Raw genomic sequence first — 21,863 nt, forward strand, 5'->3', positions numbered from 1 at the left:
ACGTGAGCTGACCATTGATCTGTTGGTCACCCTCCCATTTTGCAAGCCAGAATTGCTTTTGGTCAAGGAATGCATTCCTTCCTGTTCCACCTATGTCCTCTCTTCATCTCATCTGTGTTGCTTGCTGGATCTTACCATAATAATTCATTCAACTGATCACTGGGAAGGAAAGACAAAGGCCATGCTTTATAGAAGTAATCTGAAAGATCTCTTCTTCTGTCACCTGCCTTCTCTTTAATGATAACCCACAAACTGTAGAAATACAGTTCTATAGAGGCCAGATTTTCAAATCTGTAAGGCCAAATTTAGGCACTTAAAATTCCCCTTTAGGCACAGGTTTTCACGGTGATGATTGTGAAAAATTATGCTCTTCACCTGATTTTTTTTTTTCACGGATTTGTTTTCAAGCAACACAAATAATGAACATGATCCATTTGAAATGGTCAGAATACTCAGCAGCTGGTCCCATTGGAAATTTTAGTTTTGCATATACATTGGTAGCATGTTGACTTAATACAACAGTGATCCTGGATTCTCTTGTGTTCAATTCTTACCTACAACGTACTACAATTAGAAATTTTGTCCATTTCTGAGTGGGAATGAAGAGAAGGTAAATGTATGAGAGAGAGATGTTGCCAAATAGATAAAAATACTGCATTTCTATGTTAAAAACAAAGAAAAACCTGCCTGCTGATGGGGTCTAAAGGAAATAATTCTGGCCACTCTTTTTGTGAGTTTTGACAACTTAGTCTTCTTTCAGTAGGCTTCCTCGTTGGCCATCTGTTCACATCCTCTTCTTGTTTGTGTTTCACTCTGTGTCTCATGGTTCTCTTGGACTGGAGTGGCAAAATGTAGCACAGGTAGAGAAAGTCAAAGAGCTGGAGTGAAGGAAAATAAGCAGTTAGATGGGACAGCTGGGCTTTTAGGCAGTGTGCTCTCTGGGAATGAATTGCAGGAATGAAATAGGTGCTGCTTTTGTTTGCCTTATTGAACATGCAGCATTAGAATAAGAGTATCTGGACAGTACTGGGCCGTCCCTTTATTCAGGAGTTACAGGAAAAATGCATTTTGAGAAGTTCATAGCCCTCACAGTGTGTTTATGCTTTGAGATAAATATATAGTAATGTAATTGTTCTGTACAATATTCTTTACAATTATTGCAGGGCATAATATTCTTCTAGCAGCACTGCTTTTATGTAGCAAACAAAATTTTTATAAAATGTTAGTGCCTTATTAGAAACATGAAAAGTCATACTTAATTGACTTTAGTTCATGAGAATTGTCCCTTATCACACATTTTGTTCTTTTTCTTACTTTGATATGTAACTCGGTAGGATGCTGTCCTTTGTTTGAAATTTCTTGCAGTACTAAGCCAGTGACAAGTAACTGCTGACAGATACAGACCAGATAACCTCTCAGTGAAAACGCAAACATCCTGAAGGAAAATGTTTTAAATCAAACTGAGTCTGAAATAACATGGATGGGGTCTTAAAAGTCTTGTCGATCCTACTTGCAGTTCTGCATACCACAGTCTTAAGAAAATGTTAAGTCTTTGGTACTGGTTGAACTGTGAAATGGAGAGCACTTGTTATTCTGAGTCTCACGTTCTGAGAACTCTGTCCACTTTGGGGGCTCAGTTAAGTGCAGCTGTTACACAGCAGCCTAAATGAATGCATGAGAGACAGCCTGGTTTTGTGTAGAGGATGACTGCCCTGCTCTCCAGGAAATAATGCTACACTACTTGTTGACTTTTTCAGTTATTTTACACATTGCTAAATGTCACAGTTGTAGTAAATCAGCAATAATACATTATTACCTGTAGTGTTTTAATATGTCTGGAGGTGATTTTGTGTACTACTGTTGAAATATGTTGTTTCCCCAAATATTTTACTTCAGGTGAAGACTTGTGATATTTCTGCTTCTTTGTTGTTGTTTTTTGTTTAACAGTGTAACAACTGCTTGTTCTGGATTTTGGCATTAGGCTCAAAGCTTATGATGGTGCTCTGTAATGGTGGAAAGCATCTTCAAGCTCTTTTGGGAAAGCATTTAGGAACTCAGGCTGTACAGCATTGTAATTGAGTTGCCTTGGGTCATTCTAGATTGTCAGGCTGCAGGGAATGGATTCCAGTAGCACTTGTGAAACTTGAAGGCAGGATGACAGGTCTCCTTAGGCATTGGTAAATCACTAAATATTTCCTGTAATATACTTAATCCCTCATCTTGCCTTCTTGGCCATCCTTCTTTGCATCCCTTCTGCTCTACCCATCCCTGTATCACCTGCGCTTTGTACCTGGCACACTGACAGCAGGGGTGAGTTTGATGAGCCTTCTAGCTATGTCAAGCAATTCAGAAGTGAGAGTGAAATGGGGGCTTCCAGCAGAAGTGTCTGAACTAATCTTCAAAGTGTTCTTTGGAAATGCTCATGCAATCTCTTCTGTTGGTAATGGGGAACATTGAGGGAAGACAACCCAGAGTGATTGATTTTAAATGCTCATGTCTTTTTGAATATGGGGTTTTGATGAAAAACGGTTGAGAGGTCCCCTCTGAGTTTAAGCTTTCATTTAATCTAGTAGACTCTTACTTTTTACTCAGTAGTTACCTCATTTTTATTGAAATCAGCATAACAAATGAATGTAAATGGGATGCTTGAGATGGTCTTTCACCCAACTGCCAGCACGTTTCTGTGTGCTGAAATGATGTGTTTTGCATTCTATTGGTAATCCTTGATTAATTTAGAGCAATAACTTACTTGGATGGAAGTTTGAGGTTTCTTTCCCCCACTCTTCCTTCATTGTAAAAGTGGATGAAAACTTTCAAGAGTTGGAATGGAGATCAGGTATGTTAACAGAGAATGCTGTTGACTTAGGTTATAGGATTCACTGTCAAGACTTCAGGTCATCTTTCACTGTCCCTTCACCTCCTTCAGTCTTTGTACAGATAAGGGCCACCGTAAGAAGTGGATAATAACTAACCAGATAGGTATGAGGAGATTTAGTATTTAAAACAACACTTGAAGATTTAAGTGAAAGATATTGTGTATTACGTAGACACACTGTATTACATCTGGAAAAAGAGTATTTTAATGGTCCTGGTGTTTGTCCACTCTTCCTTTTTTTTTTTGGGATGTTGAGGTTATAAAATACACTGTTGCAGAAGGTGCTTGGTAGCTGTGCTACCAGATAGTTTCTGCACAGAGTTACAAAGGTCTTCATTTGTATTGCTTGCTTACTGAGGCTTTTTTGTTTGTCAGTTCCAAGACCTTATGTTTTAATGGGAAGGAGATCATGTGAGAAGCAGCACAAGTCAAATAAAGTAGGTGCCCTCAGTTAGGGCAAGAGAAATTCAAGGTCTCTTATATTTGTCTAATAAACTTAAGATAATAAATCTTAAGTATGTTTAACAACATACTAAACATGCAAATACAAACTGACATGACCTCTTATTTTGTTTTACCAGTTGAGGTTGAATTTTTTCCCTGAGGCTAGCTCTTGTATCCAGTATTGTTGAGAGGGTGTCTGAGGAATGGTGGTTTTGTTTTCATGCAAGATTTCACAAATTACTCTTCTGCTCCACATTGTAGCTTTACTCTTGGTTTATCTGTAATCTGATAAAAGGGTTCCTAACTCACCATGAGTTTCAAATGTAAACACTGCCAGGTCTGAGCTGGAAAGCAACATTCCAGAAGCTGTCCACCCCTACAGCCAAGGTATGGAGTTGCCCACCTTCATCTTGCTACTTTAAATTGCCAGACTTGTTAACAGATCCACCTTGCTGTGAGACAAGGAATTCTGACCTGAGTTAGGTGAACCCCATCAGTCAGAGACCACAGATGGCTTCACCTTTCGAGACAGACCTCATTTCTGAACCAAATCGACATAAAATAGTTTCTACGAGAGTACAATCCTAATGTATCCCAGGTCTTAGGAAAAAAAAAAAAAAGAACACAAACGTTGAGCTTTTTCATTCAGAATAATAAAAATATTGATTGCTGGTTGTTTACAAGATCTTTCTGGCAAACCAGAAATTCTTAATTCAACTTCTGCATTTGTCTTACGGTATTACTCAGGTACTTGGCATGCTATGTTTTTTTTTAGAATTGGATAATAATGGTTATGTGAAGAAGTTACTTTCCCCCCTCACTTTTTCACTTTTTACATTTGCAACAGTATGTGTGCACATTATAAATACTCCAAAAGGAAAATTTCTTTTATCTGGTATGTTTTGTATGAGGAAGATGCAGAGACACCATCTACAAGGGCATTCCTACAAGACAAGGGGGAATGGCTTCAAACTGAGAGTGGGTTGAGATCAGATATTAAGAAGAAATTCTTGACTGTGTGGGTAATGAGGCACTGGAACAAGTTGCTAAGAAAATCTGTGGATGCTCCATCCCTGGAAGCGTTCAAGGCCAGGTTGGGTGGGGCTCTCAGCAACCTGATCTTGTGAAAGGTGTCTTTGCACGTGACAGGAGGTTTGGAACTAGGTAATCTTCAAGGTTCCTTCCAACCCAAACCATTCCATAACTAAAATTTTATTTATGCCAAGAATTGCCTTTAGTGTTCTTTAGAATTTTCAGAACTCAGTTTAATTCTTATTTAGTGAGCGAATGTCAGTTGTTTTGGTACTTGGGGGCTTTTGTTTTGCTAATGATGCTAATGATGTCTTCTAATGGCATAGTTCAAGATAAGATGTTGACCCTTCATAACCATAGTTAAAAATCATCACATATCTGTCATGAGTCTTCATCCTATTCAGCACTTTCATTTTATAGTAAATACTGCTTTGCTTGAAATAAGGCCAAATTTTCCAGAGGCTGTCATGTGCAAGAGTTCGACTTCTGTGCTTTGTGTCAACTGGCTTTGTATCTTTTACTTCTCCTGGTTGAGAAAAGTTCACTCTATCCAAAACCCTTATGAAAGTAAGGGTGTCTGAGATCCTGCATCAATAACCACAGGCTTCTGAGAGGAATAGAATGAACTTAAAATGTTCAGACAGTTGATGGTTGGTAATTGCCCTCCTTTAGGAGAGGTTGTTGATTATGTAGAATATGGAGTAATAAATGTGTTAACCATTCAAGTATGTTAAATTATTAATCAGAACTGGTTTGGGAATACAGATCTAACAAAAAGATGAACTTTTACTAATGGGGCTTACTTACCCATGATAATTTCAAGTGTTGTGTGGTTTTTGTTACAGCAGGTAATTAGAAACTTCGCTGCTCTGCTGCTTCCCTTTGCTGCAGGTGGTGCTTAAAAATACTTGATACCATACAGTGGTCTTTGTGTTTCTTCTCAAAACACTTACTCTCTCTGGAATATTTTCTAAACAGCTTTTCTTAGATGTGTATTGGAAGAAGCTGGGAGGATTTAGCCAGCCAGCTTCTCAGGCACATAATTTTTAAGGCAAAAATCAGATTTTTCTTGAAAGCAAATGGATTGTTATATAGTGGGAAAACAGCTACTTAACTATCCGTCTATAATTTAATTAGTTTTGTTATTTACCAAGAGTACTTTTCCTTTTTTTTTTAACCTTGACAAACAGTAGTTTCCTCAGCTTTCTAAAGAGAGAGGTTTATTTCTGTACCCAGGTAAATCCATGATCTGTGATGCTGTTACAAGAATTTCTGAAATTCATACTATAACCCCATACAATTTTACTTTGAGGTTGTTATTTTACTGAATTTCTTAAGACCTTCACTGATTTTACCGTTATCACAGCTAACCAAGTGATTTTCAGTAAAACTAGGAAGTTCTCCTTCCCTCCTGCTACCACTTGTGAGGAGTCCTTGTCAGTGTTAACTTCTCCATCACCCTTCCAGGAAGCCTGCTTGTAAGCAAAGATGTGTCTTGCTCCCCCATGCTGATTAGCTTTTACTGGGAATGCAAACAAACTGGTTTTGCTATTTTTATACGCAACAGATGGGCAACTTCTGCTGGAGTGAGGTTTGCTTGACAAACAGAAGTTCAGTGTTACAAGGTGCCTTCCAACACAACTATTTGTCCCTTTGACCTGTTTGGACTGTTCATCTGGTTTCTGAACTGAACAGTGTTTTTCAGAAACCTTAAACCATCACATTTAATTATGTCTGTATTTTTACCCTAAACATTTTTCTACCTAGAAGAAGGTGATAGCTGTTTTTGAACTGTGTCAGGTGAAGATGAAATCATAAATGGATTTCAAACTGATAGATTGAGAAGGATTAGGGACTTTATGAAGCTGATTATCTTCAGTGGGGATTATCTCAGTGAGTAATGTGTTTGTCATTTGGAAAGAAAAAAGCCAGTGAAATTGTCAGAGAAGAAACATTTAGACTACACTGAGATTTATATGAGAACAGTTCCTTAGCTAGTCCACAATTCTGTAATCAAGAAGCATGAGGAATGTGGAATAAAGATCTAATTGGGTGATGGTAAGGGAGCTTTTTGAGATGTCCACAGGAAAGTGGAAAAAAGTTATAAGATGAAGGGTGAAAAACATAGAATTTTGGCAAAGAGACACTAATGTTATTAAGGGAATATATATGGTGGAGAGCTGTAACAATAAGTGAAAGGCTGTGTGCATTAGAACTAAGAAGAGAGAGCCTACCAATTTTGAAGTGGTGTTAAAAGATATATATTTATTGTATATCTTTAGTATTTCCTGTACAAATTTATACAAAGCATGTAAGTGCTACCTTTTTTAAATGCCATTGGCTGAGGTAACAATTGATGGATGTTAAATTGAACAAGTGTCACAATGCTGAGAAAGTTCCATTAGACCAGGGCAGTGCTAATACTGGAATAATAATAACAAAAGAAACAATAACAACAGAAAGGAAGATGCTCCAGATTGTTGATGTACTCATAAGCTCTCTTTGTCCTAGAGAGATCTGTTAGCTAAGCAAAAGATAGGAGAGACTGTGTATAGTCCATAGAGAAAACTATTGTTGATAACCATGAAAAAGCACGCAGTGCTGCGTGGACTTGCACAGGACTGCCAGTCTGGTGTTTGTGCCCTTTCTGGGATATTGCCTGATGATCATGAGGCAAGTGGAGTGCTGCATTTATTGAATGAAGGGCTTGTACAGCTGAGGAGTCTGAGAAGAACAGGAGAGCAAAGACAGGTTTTCCAACAGCTCCCAAGCACTTTCTGTGGTACAAATAGGAATTGAAGTGTGTGTTTTATGGATTGGATAAATTCTGGAAGATGATAGCTGGATAGGCACTGACTGCAGATCATAGCCTCAGCAGTGGATTCTCTAAATTAGCAGTCAGTGACTTCCTTTTGTAGTAACAGTCAGCAAATACTCTTTTCAGGAAAACACTGGCATCTTGAACTGTTCCTTTCAATTTATGCATCCATTTTATTATATCCAGTTTTGCAAAAAGCAAAAAGCATAATAAAAATGAAAATATTTTGTATTGTATTGAGCAGTATTAAATGAAGTAAATGTCTTGCAGATTCTCTAATACCAGGATGTGGAATACCAAGAGTGAGAATGGTTGGTAACATATTAATTAAACTGTATGTAAGTTGAAAATATGGAGAGAATCATTCTCCATTCTGATGTCAAGGTCAAGTGAACATATTTTAGAATACAGAACATGAAATTAAGGAGTTGGCTGGTTAAAATCTATAACTTTTGAGAGTTATGTGCAAACTCTCAAATTATTCATGTACTTTCAGAGCTTGAGCAGTCCTGTTGAATGTGGTAACTCATTGTGAACACCACATGTACTCCGGTTTTGTGCTTTAAAATTGATAAAGTGAATGTATGAATATTTAAAAATATTTATCTGTATTTTCTCCGGGGTTATTTTTTAAAGCAGTTTTTAGAGGCATGGTTTGGGAGAAGTTTGCTGCAGCAAATAATTCTTGGTGTCTGTGTTTTCTAATTTGTTATCTCTGTTATTGACAATGTGATTTTCTGATACTGATAACATTTCAAACTGGATGGATACAGAGTTTATCCATCTCATTCTTATTTTAAAGACAACTATTTCCACAGAGCAGGATTAATATAGTCATACAGTGTCTCTTTCAGCTAACCTTGCTTTACTTGTAGGGTCTTGTCTGGGTCTGCCTAATTCCCATCAGAGGGAAGACACTCTTTCAGGGAACATCTGATAGCTTTTTCAGAAAGTGGCAAATACTGGCAGAAATAAATTGATATACATTGTGAATGGAGGCGGAAAGTAAGAGCAATTTTTGGCACTCTCATGGGAGTAGGGAGGGAGAACGTAACTGTAGCTGTAGCTGTAACAACATTTTAAGGAGAGTGCATGGGGGAATGAAGGCTCTCAAGTCTTCTGAAGGTCATCAGAGTGGATCTGGCCTTCACTTGACCCATGATCAGGGCACAAAGCAGGGTAAAAGCTTTAATTTGAGGAAAAGAACAAAACAAAAAAGAAGTGAGCAGTTAAGCACTGTTTAGCTCTATGTAAAGGGTATTATTAAAACCAGGTTAGGAGCATAAGATGTTTGCTCCTTGCTGTTTTGTAATGTTAAATTGCAGAAACATTTAAAAATCAGGTTAAGCTGCTGTTCTAATAGCAATGTAGAACTTACCTTATTACTTCTGTAATGCTGTAGTGTATTTTGAAGTACAAATGCATGTAAGCTCATGTGTCCTGTCCCTTACTGAAGAATTAAGCTGCCTTCTGCTGATACAGGTAGGCCTGTATCTTACACATACGGTGTTTTGTATCATCTTAAATAAGGTTAACACACACTTTGCTCCCCTGAGTTCTAGGGAAACCTGGAGTGTGTTGTCTGATGCAAGAGATGTGAAAAGCTGATGAATGAGGCATAGATTTTGAAAGGTGTTTCAGGGTTTGCAGTGCTCAATTTCCTATTCTGAGTTTTATTCAAAAGAAAAGCTCTGCCTTCCTCTAGCACCTGTTTCAAAGTCAAACTTCTGCTTCCTCACAGGCAAAGTTCTTCCTGTGTGCAGACTATTCAGAAAAAAAAGACTCAATTGCCTATTTAATACTTTGAATCTTTGTATAGAGGCTATGGTAGAAAAAACCATGATGTTTATTAATGAAGTAGTATTTGAAAGAAAAAGTATTATATGTTTAGTGCAATCAGAGTCTAAAAGATGTACTTGAGTTGCTAGAAAAATTTGGAAGAAAGGCATGAGAAATCTTTTAGAGCAAATTTTAAAGGCATAAGCTGTGCAGTTAGCGCTTCTCCCACCCTCTAAAATTCCGCAGTATTTGGGAGATGTAGAATAGAATTTCTTTGAAATTACTGGTGGGAGCAGAGGGATTTCTTTTCTTGAGTTTCATAACAGGATGACAATTTCCAGTGAGATTCAGTAGAATTTTGAGTTAAGTGAGCTTGATGCAGAGCCTTGCATTATTTAGTAGAGTTTCCTGGTATGAGGTGTCTTGAAGTCTGCAGAGATGCATATTGTATAGAAAATAGAAATGAATTAAAAATATGAAGTGGTTGCACAGGAAATGCTCTTTAAGCAATTAATATTTCCTAGAGGTTTTTATATGTTGTTGTCATCATTGTTATGAACTGTTTACATGTTACAGAGAAACTTGAATGTTACAACTTTGGAGTGAATTTACTATGTGTCGGAAGTCCAGGGAAGGAGCTTTAATAAGGAGAGACTTTTTAATTTGAGTTTTAAAACAAAGACAGATCCATTGCACAAGGAAAGTCTGGGAGCCCCACAAACATGCAGCTGGAGTCTGCCTCCATTTCCTGTACTCACCTGTGGGTGATCACACCTCAGGAACAAGACTGAGAAAAAGGTTAGGGATGGTTACAGAAGCTTTATCCGTAAAGCACCCAGCTAATTTTGTCTAGGACTTGCAAAATAACCTTTAAAAATGATTGATTACTCTTCTGATCGGTTATTATCTCTAAAGAGATGAATAACATATTGCACTGAGGCCTTTCTTCTGACCTTGCTGATCATTGGGATGGGTGACAAAGCTGTGAAATCCTGGTGAAGTGTTACATGTGGTTTACTGTGCCCAGGGAGTTATATACTGCATATGTAGTGCTGCATATAGTTATATACTGCATACAGTTATATACTGCATATGTAGTGCTGTGCAGTGTTGGAGCCTGCTTATTCTTCAAAATTAGAATATTCCATCTATGTGCAGGTAAAGGAGCACTGTAAATATGGTGGTATGAATCTGATAGAATTAAATTTTATGGAAAATTTGGAGGGGAAAAAAAGGAAAAAGGAGCTTTAGGAGTGAGGTAGCTGTTGTCACATTCAAATATTTATGTTCACTCACACACAGAGAATGACACGGATCATGCTGGAAGGGACCTGTAAGGATCATCATATCTAACTTCCAGCCCTGCACAGCACCATCCCAAAGAATCACACCATGTGCCCAAGAATATTGTCCAAATGCTCCTTGAACTCTGTCTAGCTTGGTGCTGTATTCAGTTCACATTGGATTGCTGTCTATTAGAAATTAAAAGTTTTGTTGCTAGAATCCTTTAAATTGTTCTGACTTTTCAGATGTGCATGTGACCTAAAACTTATATGAACTCATACATTTATTATTATCCCTCTAAAATGCCTGGTGGTGTATTAAACTTCCAGAAGATCATCTATTGTAAAAACTATTAGAATGATATCTTGGTTATTTTAGGAAACATTCTTGGGCAAGCTAATATGCTTAGAGAAATTACCCCTTCCGCTCTGACAGAAGTTACAATTTTTAGCTCTCTAAATAATACATTTCAAACTAGATTTAGATGTCTAAACTGGTAATTTCTCAGAGCTACTTCTAGGACTTGTCTTTTTCTCTTCTTCCTCTCAGCAACCACCTAGGAAATGTTTTTTCAACCACAGACATCAAAAATCCTAAACCAGAATGGAAGGAAGCATGCTGCATAAATTGTAACCAAGGAGCAGATGTAGCTCCTCTGATCAGTCCCACCTCACAGTGGGGGAGCACTAAAGCCATCTTTTGCTGCTTGATGCACTTTTGGGCTTCCACCTTTCTAACAGCGTTTTCTCCCCTTCCCCTGCTTAAGCATCAATGACAACAACTGAGTGGAGAATATTTTCCAGCACTACAAGCAGAGTGAAGTGCAGTTGTCATTCAAGTCACTCTTGATAGTGTAGTTAAAAATGCCTGAATAGAAAAAGACAAAATAATTTTTTTTTTTCAGAAGCCTGATTACACTTTTGACTCTATATATGTAACCATAGACTCAAAACTTCAGTCTCTGAAGGAAATAAAATTGTAATATCTCTTCCATTTGTATTGTAGTGTGTGGTGCAAAGCCCTCCTAAAGCATAAAGTTAAAGCAGCGTAGGAGTCTGTTTCTTTCAGGGATTGAGATGAATTTGTGTGAGCAGAGAAACCACTTAGGTGTTCTAGCAATACAAAAACCATACAAATAAATTGTATGTCAAAATGTAGTCCATGGAGAATTGTTTGGTTCTTTACCATTCTTTCAAGTGTGGTGTGAAACAATGAGAAATTAAAGATATCAATTAAGAGTTAGTTGACACCTCTTGATAATTTACTGAGATAAGGCTGGTGGCTAAGTGGCCTGTTGGGAAGAATGTGGGCTGTATGGCGAAGACCCAGACACATGGGCCAGCTCTTGTGAGTAATTCTCAGTTGCAAATAAGTAAAACATGAACAGATATTGAGGAGGCATTTATTGCTCTTTACTTGGTGGGACTTCACCTGGATTGCTGTGTCTTGAGTGTAGCAGAGGCAGTTGAGGGATATGAGAAGGTCCGTTGGAGCAGTTCCATTGGAGAGCTGCTAAAATGATCAGGCATGTAGAGGCTAGTGGATAATTTCTGTTGCTGTTCAGGTCCTGTGATCAATTCTAATCTATCTCGATTAGGAAGAGCTTGCTGGGCTTTATTGGAAGAATTTAAAGCAAAAAAGAAAACCTAAAGGTTAATAAAAATGTGATACAGTGCAATTTGGACAGAATGAAGGTTCCATTGTTGAGGTACGATATATCTTTTTTTTTTTCTTAAATTTCTGCTATATTCTTTTTTGCCTTTTTTTCTCCCCTGTTTTAACACACTATGTTATAGTCCTTTTCTATTTCATAATTCATCACAAAAAGTAGACACAGTGGGGCCGCTTGTATAGCAGTTCCATAAGGGAAAAGAACATGCAGCTTACTGTTCTGAAAAATTGCTTCATTGAATTTTATTTCCTTTTCTTTGTTGGATAACTTCTGACAGTCTTCTGTGCACATAAGATGAAAACTATATTTAGTGGCTCTCAAGAAGTTATTTTTGTTTCTTTCATGTAGTAGCTGTAGCCACCTGATTTTGAGAAAAAAAAAAAAGCCTGGATGTTCAGAATTTTGGCTGCCTTTCAGGTCTGTGGTTTTCTTCCTCAGCTGCCCTGGAGGAGTCCAAGAAAAAATGAGTTGGCTGTTAGTTCTTTTGTTATGCTCGATTTTTTTTTATCAGAATGTTCCATGTCAGACATGCCATGGAACTGTGCAGGCGTTTTGTTCTGATGACTTGGTAAAACACTGCTGGTATCATGTACTGACCTGTGTGTTAGTCCATGTGAATTCTGCTTTCTTTTTCTGGATTTTCACCATCCTTACCCTATGGAAGAAGATTCCTGGTATATTATACTTAGCAAAAAAAAAAAAAACTGGAGAAGGGCTAATAACCGCTTCTAGAATAAATCCTTTTAAAATTTAGTAGGTAGCTTGTTAGTGAGAAGCATGCTGTACCTCTGGGGGGCAGGGGAGAATAGATTATTTAATTTTCATTCAACACTAATTTAATTTTTTAGTCATTGTAGCAACAGGGTTTTCTATAACAACCATTGGCCATGCATACATATAACTTGAAGCCTGCCTGTACTTTAAACCTGGGAGGCAGTGCACTATTTCCCGCATTAATTACAATCACTGTTCTGTGCCCTAAACCGCACTCCTTTTTTTTTAACAAGAGATGAATAGAGCTAAGAGGGGGGTAAGATTGGGAAGGTGAAGTAGAATAAATTGTCAGTTAACTAAATATAAAGGAGTTATGTGCTATAAATACTGTGATAGCATATTCTCATTCCTGCAGGAATATATGTTGAAAGAACAGAGGAATAGCATAAGAGCTGTGCGGTTGATATAAAAGTTCACTGTTATGATTTTGACTTCCATTTTTTTAATCTCTCAGAAGTTTAGTGTCACTTTGCAAGTGAATTTATATGAGATTTCCTTTCCCTGTTTTTGAGACAAGTGTACCTTTTGACAGTCTATCTAGATATGCAAAAATAAATTTGGAACAGGATTAAGTTTTCCAGTTTGAAGGGGGAACATGATGTCTTGCTTTTTTGATGTAGTAGAAAGAAGTGAAAATGCTTGCTCTTAAAGAAGGAAAGTAGTGTCAGAAGGCAAAGAGAAAATATAAAATTGCTGTTAGAGCTTTGGAGCTATTTCTGCTTCTGAAAACTCACCACTGTCGCTTCTTAGATTCTTCTGAAGAAAGGCTTGCATGAAACTGGAGATTTAGAAAGACAGTGAAGTATTTTTACAACCCTACTACAAGTTGACATCTCTGTGCTAAGGGACTTAAAGATTCATGGATTTCAGAAACTGCAAATTTTTTTTAAAGGGCAATTGCAGTTTCTGCCACCTGCATCAGCTCCCTGGTGGTTTGGCTTCTAGCAGCCTCTGGTTTTCAAGGCTGAGTGGGCAGAACTTCAGTGTATCTGGTGCTCTGTGCCTCAGAGAAGTTGAGGATACTTGCGCTGTCAGATCCACTGTCAGCAGAGGGATAAAGAGCACTGAAAGAAGGAAGTAAGAAAAGAAGCTGAGGAGCATAGCAGTGTCTCCTACCAACAATGTGCTTGAAAATAAAACTCATAAAGCCCAGATTTATAGAGCAGCAAAGGCAAATACTTGATTGTTTTATCTGAGGAATTGCAAAATACTGCAGAAAGAAAATTTCTCTCAGTGTTCTAGTGAGTACCTTCTACAAAGCATGGATGTCACCTGTGTTAGGCAGTGAAGGTTTGTCACTGCTCAACAAGTCCTGGCACACTGTGCTGTTCACTTGACAAGAGCTGGGGGAGGTTTGAACCAGGGAGTGGGTGTCTCGGCATCCCCTGAGCAGATTGCCAGGTCCCAGTCTGCTCAACAGTCTTGGGAGGACAAATTCTATTTCTGGTATTTTCTGTTACATGACAAGGTCCCTCAGTCTTCTCAATAAACAGAAAAAAGGAAAAAAACCCAAACCAACAACTTGGTAATTACAAGAGAAAAAAAATTAAAATTTAAAATATATATGCTTTTTAGCCAACAAGTAATAATCTGTCTGCCAGCAGCCAAGATGACATTTTTTAAGGAGCAGATTGTCATTAATTACACTTTCCTTTTAAGAACAGTTGTAAGGCTGATAACTTCTAATTATGGGTTTTGCAGATTTGCTTTAAAGCTATGGTATATTGATTTTTAAAAATCTGTTTTCTTAATCATCTGTAGGGACAGGAACTGGCATGTAACCATTTTTGCCTAGCCTGACCAAAAGACATCCTGGAAGTTTCTCACTCATGTTGATCAATTCAGCCTTGCTTGGGGCTCCAAAAATTACAAGCCAGGGCCAAGGTGAGATTGAGGATTTGTTCCTTCATCCCATCCTGTTCCTGAAAACATTCTGGTCTGATTTTTCCGTTTGATAAAGTCTTTGAACTATTAATTTGAAAGTCTTTGTAGGAAGAAAAGACCACCATTACCACTAACATGCTATGTTTGTGTGAGTAATGACTGCCCGGGAGTAGCTGTTGCATCTTTAATTCCTGCCTATAAAGTTACATTTACAGAAAATCTGAGTAAAACTGAGGCATCAATTTGACTGTGTCTAGAGTTTCAATTCAGATTGCCTCTTGCAGACAAGGCTGCAGTCACTTCACTGGCATGACAGGTAGTTGGGTGAAAACAAGTTTCCATGAATTCAGAAACTTCGGGAGTAATTTGGCACATAGCATGTGAGTCTTGGGGTTATTGTGAGCTGACATTTCACTTGCTATAAAAAACTCTTAGGGAAGGATATTTTTATGCTTTTATTTATTAATTTTTGCTTGGAGCATGTCTTTTACAGCCTCAGTTTGGAGTTTGACGGAGCAAGCATTTTTATCTTTTTGAAGCATTTTCAGAGAAGACATGCTCGCCTTTGTCAGGAGAAGGACATGCAACTTATTATAGCCCTGGAATATTACCTGATGGTAATATTACCATCAGACATGTTACCTGTTGGTATTTGCCACAGGAAATGCTATTTGACAAGTTTGGCAGGCGCAGCTTGGCAGTGAGATGGCTGCTTTGCTAGAGACTGGTCCTCCAAGAGCAGTTCAGTAAACTCCAATAATCAGCATATGCATCCTCAAATGAACTTTGCATATTCATATGCCTCACAGATAAACTACAGTAATTCTTTGGGCGCTGTGGAAGTGCACAAGGAAGCTGACATGCCTAAGCAGACTCTTGAGTGGTTCTGCTCTGATTAATAATGTTGACAAGCTTTCATCAGGTTTTCCACAATCTTTTGTCCAGAGCTGTCCCTAACTTTGAAAACGGAACATTTATGAGTTTTTAACATCCCTTTTGCTTCTTACTCACCCACTCTGCTCAGCAGACCTCAAAGGTTTCATAAGACTTGTTAAGCTCATCAGAGGTAAAACAAGGAGTTCCCGTGTCCTTCTCTTTTTCTGTTTCCTTCCCAACACCTTTTGTTTTCCCTCAGTTTTGGTTCTGCTACATCTCTTCTCCCATGAGCTAACTTAATGGAACAAAATGGTTAAAACCCCCCAATACTGGCTCAATAAATTTCGCCTATATCAGTGAGTTAAATGGGGCTGTGGAAAGGCCCAGTGAGTTGCAGAGCTTGGAGCAGAGGAGGAGTGATACCAGATGGCCAGAAGTGCGAAAGAGGGGGCGTTGGAGAAAGGTAAGAGCAACAACAGCAGCCAGAGAGGAGGGGAAGTGAGCTTTTGGGTACTAATGAGACATTACATTCGCTCCAAGAATGCAAAGCCACAGTTCAACTTACCATTTGTAATTTTTCAAACAGAAGATGGCTGTGTGACTTTATGGATTTTCAGGAGTGTATTCCAAATGTTGTACAGGCACTATCTTTTCATTCCATGGATGTTGCACTCTCTTTAAGACTTGTAGCTTTCTGCTGATTAATTCAGCAGATGAGAGAGTTGGAAGATCTTTCGCATATTTGCATCTTCAGCCAAATAGCATTTCTTTTTCCCCAGAGATATCACAACACCATTTCTACAGCCTGGAAAGTAGTATCTCCTAAATTTTACTTTTTATAACCATTGGCATCCTGATCTCATCCTATACTCAGCTAATACTGTATTTAGCTAGAGCTGCTGTAGCAGAACTTTTTCATGTATACTGACATTTCTTTGGGCACTTCTAGACACAAAGCTCCCCTTTGTTTATGGCTTCACACCTTTCTAAAACACCTGATAAGGACTGTTGTGGATTTTGTGTAATAGGAGGCCATGAGAATGATATGAATAGACTACAATGACACATTGCACAATTCAATTTAAGTATACACATCTTACAGGGAAGTTGCCAAGTTTGTGCAGGTACAACAATGAGGAGGTGAGTGCTGCGTGTGGTGGGAATAGCTCATGGGTGGTCAGTTGTCATCGGCTTAGTAGGATTCAGGTTGAAATAATTACTTTTTCGTTTCAGATAACAAAGTTACTTCCAGTTGTACTTCAGCATTAGAAATAGTTCTTGTTTTATGAACATTTCCCAGGTGCTATCCATACAAAGCTGAAGAAGCTCACTGTAAAGCACTTCCCCCTTCATTTCTTGCCTTTGTTTAAAAATTCCGCTCTTGGTTTTTATCTTACTTGTATTTGAGTGTTACTTAGTGCGGCTGCGGGCAACGTTCTGCTCATTGTTTATACGTTTCTTCATTATTTAATGCCACCAACAATGGGTTTTGGAAGAAAAACATACAGGGTTTGCAGGCAAAATACTTGGTTTCACATATCTGGTACTAGAGCAGCACTTTACAAATTGCATGTTTGATGCTGACAAGTGTGTAGTTTATCAGCTTTCCTCCCTGCAGACCAGACTGCTTTTTATTTCAGAGGCCTGTTAAGCCTTCCTCTGCAGCTGGGATCCCTTGGTGGGGTATCGTGGTGGCTCCCTGAAAGCTACAAGTTACTTAAGAGTTCACAGCTTACAAAAATCCAGTGGGCAGCTCTGCTTATGGAAAGGGAAATGAGCAGGCAAGCAGTGGTGGTCTGGCTCCTCTTGTCTCTAGCAAAGAGCAAGTTAGCAATTACTTTCATTATCACAGATGGTCTTCTGTTGAACTTGGCCCATCTTCTCTGCTTTCACTTTTTTATTGCCTTCCTTAGATTTGAACCTCAGGGAAACGTCTCTAACTTTTTTCCTTTGGTAGTTCCACCCATGTGTCTGTGTGAGTCATGAAAAAGTGGAACAGCTTCCTGCACTGCCTGCCATGGTGTCCAGCAGTGTTGCTATACACACAGTGCTGATGTAGCAAATGTTATGGGGAGCTTTTTTGGAGGGTGGGAGGTGTTTCTTTGTCTTTGTTGTATTACTGACTAAATTTTCTTGGAGCTTAAAAAATAAAAATTAGAGGAACCATGCAACAAACTACATAGAATTGTAAGAAAAATATTCCAGTTTGGGAAGGTTCCTAACATTAATACAAGTGCTCATGGGCAAGGCCGAAATTCTCCAGTTCCATTCTCAAATTTGCTTTTTAAAGGCAGAATACATGGAACATATTTCATTATCTCTGCAATGGAGTATAAATCTTGTATGAGTCCTCTGCTGTATGCAGCACATCACACCTGTGTTGTTTCCTACTTGGTTTTTGTTTCCCACCCATTACTTGGGAAGTAGCTTGAATAATTCCTTTCTCAAAAAAAAAAAAATTAATAATTGCTCTAATTAAATTTCTATTCAGATGTATATCTTGCAAGTAGTTTTTAGAAAGGAGTATTTCTAGAAGATGTTTCATGAGTCAATTAAATTGCAAGTTCAAGGTAAAGTTCATGTAACTTAAAAATATAAAGGGCTCTAAAAGAGAAGATGTATTTATTCATGCCACCTACTAGATTCCATGAGGCATTATTCTCCTTACAATTTATGTTTTTGAAGACTAAAGGCTCTTCTAATACACTTCTCCTGCTAACTAGATTTCTGAAGGATAATTTTTGCAGGCTTTTGTTAATATGAGTAAGGCTCATTAAACAATATTAAAAGGAGGTGACAATATAGCACTGGAATGCATGTTTTGAGAAGTGGTTTCTTGAAAACGAGGTAAAAAAAAATCATAATTTCCTTACAATGGTTTTTCATTTATTGTGGGTTTTATGTATTGTGTGGTAAATTATGAAGGTAATGAAAATTTGCTATGATTGAAAATTTAGTTCTGGCATTTCCACTTAATTGCATTTTAAAGAAAAAAAAAATCTCAGTGTACAAAATTCTTTACTCTGTAGAGACCTGTACATCTTTTAAAAGTTAAGTGAAGGCAATGCTTATTATGAAGAATATTCATTTTAACTTTCCCCCCCCCCTAGCTCTAGTTATACTCCCAGAAGATATAGTAAAATGTTAAAGCTGTAAAATAACATTAAAATGCCATTTAATGTGTCAAGGGAAACTTTGTTTATTTTTTTTTTTCTCAGATAAAAAGACGTGAATAAAAGCTTTTTCTTCTGTGGTGCTCACAGGTTTTCAAGTAGATGGAGCGGGCTGTTGCTTGCAGCAGATTATACCAGATGCCAAGTTGCCTAGGGATGTGTGCTTTGTTTGCTGGAGACAGGGCTTATTGTCTTGCCTCCAGGCATTAGGTTGAGTCTCTTAGACTATATAAGTAGTGATTTTTATCCTTTGAGTTAGTGGAGTGTCACATAGTGCTATGTGACATTTTTAGGTAAAGCATCAAGTATGATTTTTATTTTATTATTTTTTCTTGGATATGTAGTTGGTAACCTCCACTGAAGTTTTGCAAAACCCTTAAATGTTTACCACTGAAAGAAAAGAGGGATTACAGGTTTTGGAGACATGTTTCTATGTTCTGTGCCAAAGAAATATACTAAATTAACCTCTTATCATAGTCCTTTACCCACAGAAATATTATCAAGGAAGAGATGAAAAGATGTGCATTTATATTATACACTCACTGTGCAAGTAGAGGACCAACAAGATTCTGTATGATGAATATCCGAATATTTCCTGAAAGTCCCACTAAAACAAAATCAAATACCTTATAGATATTTGCTGCATTTGTACTGGATATGGATATGAAGCAACAGTCATAATCTATTTACTTGTTATTTCTCACTTGTGTTTGTTTCTTTTCTTTAAAATACCACATTTTAATGCAGCAGCCAACACAAGGTATTTAGCAAAATGGCCTGTGATCTCCTTGCAATATGTGTGTTGTTTTGAGCTTTCATTTGAGCTGTAAATTGTAAACAGATTTGTCCATATAACAGTGTGGAGTGAAAATTCTGAGCAGGGAAACTCTCTGTGGTACCACTCTGGGTTGGTTTGGGGTTTTTCTGTTAAAATTGCCTTTGCTGGAGATTGACAGATACTCATTTAGTGTTCATGTGCTTGTTGAACATCACTTCCTTTAGTGCATTCATCTTGCAGACAGCTCAAGCAAGCTGAAGAGTATAAAATTGTCTAAGTACCTGTGTATTGTGGATATTTTTTCTGAATAGTGTTGTGATGTGTCTTAGCCTATTCCAACATAATGGCAAACACTTCATGAATTCATACATTGCTGGAAAAAAGATCCAGGTTCCAGTTTGACAGAAGCCGTGATACAACATGCAACCATGAAAGATTGTTCTTTGAGCAACCCATAATATGTTAGATGTACCAAATCTCCTAATATTATTCAGCACTTTCCTTCTTTTGTGTTTTGCAAGTTGTTAACACAGTTGGTGTGTTGGTTAATGTGGTAATGGATGATCTTCAAAGTTTAATGGACATTGGCAGGTTTTGCATCTCACTGTTTTGAGTGCAGCTGCTAGTTCTGTGCAGGCCTTCCATCAGTTTTGAGACTCAGTGCTTATACTTGATATTCACTGTTGAATTCAAAGTGAGTAAAAATGTTACTAATGAGAGGAACGGTGTTAACCATTTCATCTTAGTGTTTTGATTTCCTGCCTTATGCTAAGGTAGCGTTAAAGCTAAGAAATTATGTAAGGTATCCAGACAAATGTTTCTCTGCCAGAGGCAAGTACTTAAAGCTTGAAAGTGCTCAATATGCTTAAATACTTAAACATTTTAAAGTAACTGCATATTTCAAAGTAAATAAATGTTTTAAGTAGACATCAGAAGACTGATGTAACTGGTCAGGTCTGACTGGTGCTACATAAATGTGTCTGTTCTGAGCTAGGGGTTCCTGCCTGTATCCTGTCCTCTGTCCCTTGCTTTCTGTGTAAGTTCTTGAATCAATGGTAATTACTCTGTCCCATCTTTCTTGGCCAGTTTCTCTTCTACCATTTTGGCAAGTAAACTTAAGTGAACTTGATCAGGGGTTTCAAGGTTGTGTTTTTGTCCAAGATATGCAATGGTCATGGTCTCTGTACATATTCCCCAAACCCAAGCTTCATATGGTGTTCTTTTGTGTTGGATTGTTTGGTTTCTGAGGCTCAGACATGCTCAAGTTGCTTCTGATTTGGCGAGGTCTTCATTGTGATTGCTTTCTGTTGTCACATGCATAAAATGACTGTGTTGAAGTTGAAAATTATAATTAAAAAATAATATTGACACACTGTTTGCCCTTCTTTAGGAAAGCTCAAGAAGGGAAGAAGAAAGTTGTTCTAGCAGGCTGTGTGCCACAAGCCCAACCTCGCCAGGAGTACCTGAAAGGCTTGAGTATTATAGGGGTATGTATCTTTAGAAATCAAAGATTTTCATAAATGTTTTTAATAGGTCGATGTCAATATCTAGACTCTATTGCTTTTCTCCTGGAAAAAGCAGCAGAGAAGCTTCCTGCCATTTCCTTCTTCTGTTCATCTTTTTGCATTATACGACATTTAAACCTTCTTTCAGTCGAGGGTGATTTCATTCGGCTGCGGCATGAGGGGAGAGAGAAAAGGATGCTGTTGTTGGAGCTGACTTGCAGTGCACTTTGAAGCCTGAAAAGTTCCAGGCTTCATCCAGGATGAAGGTATCAGTTACCATATTCTTAAGAATATCACAATTTATTTGCTCTAAGACAAGCCTTAAGACCTTTGTTAAAATCAGTGGAAGAAGCGTAGGGGACTAGAGCATATGAATTACACAGACACAGGTGAGGGTTTGGTGGTTGTTTTTTTACTTCACACTATTAAGCAGAATGGAAAATAGCAATTATTATTTTGTTTAAATTTGAGGCAGTCTGAAGAGTTAAATCCACTGGTGACTGACTTGTTAAACAGTTACCAAGCTTTACCTCAAAAATGAAACCACAGAGCACTGACTTAAGTAATGAAGTGTTTTCAGTATTCTGTGGGATGTGGTACTACTGTATCATTGAATCACCTTTGGAAAAGAAAAAAGTAAAATGGGTGAATGGATTTCCTCTTTGTTTAGAGGCCATGAAGTTTTTGATCCATAATTGGTTGTTATAGCCAGTATAATACCTTCACATATGTAGACAGAGGGGACAAAAATGAACAAATCTCTATCCTTTGACCAAGATTGTAATTTGATATTTCAGTTTTGATGAATTTAACCTATTAAAATTGGGAAGTTTGACTTTTTTGTTTTTACATTTTTCCACTCTTTTTAAAAATTTTCTTTTAGGTAACATGTAATTTCTGAAAATTAACCTCTTCTCATCATCTTCATTTGAGTACCTAGAACCAGTGTTTCATATGAAAAATATTAGT

The 21,863-nt window shown here is 37.7% G+C and overlaps 1 protein-coding gene across 1 annotated transcript in view; it reads left to right on the forward strand.

The window, feature by feature from the left end:
* The window catches only part of CDKAL1 (CDK5 regulatory subunit associated protein 1 like 1), a 380,700-nt gene that overhangs the window by 98,819 nt on the left and 260,018 nt on the right, over nucleotides 1–21,863 (forward strand). The window contains exon 6 of the mRNA XM_041475400.1: nucleotides 20,780–20,876. Within this exon, the coding sequence (XP_041331334.1) occupies nucleotides 20,780–20,876 (97 nt within the window). The remainder of the gene's footprint in view (nucleotides 1–20,779; nucleotides 20,877–21,863) is intronic.

The sequence above is a fragment of the Pyrgilauda ruficollis genome, unplaced genomic scaffold (genome assembly GCF_017590135.1).
Source record: "Pyrgilauda ruficollis isolate IOZ18807 unplaced genomic scaffold, ASM1759013v1 scaffold35, whole genome shotgun sequence".
NCBI classification, from domain to species: domain Eukaryota; kingdom Metazoa; phylum Chordata; class Aves; order Passeriformes; family Passeridae; genus Pyrgilauda; species Pyrgilauda ruficollis.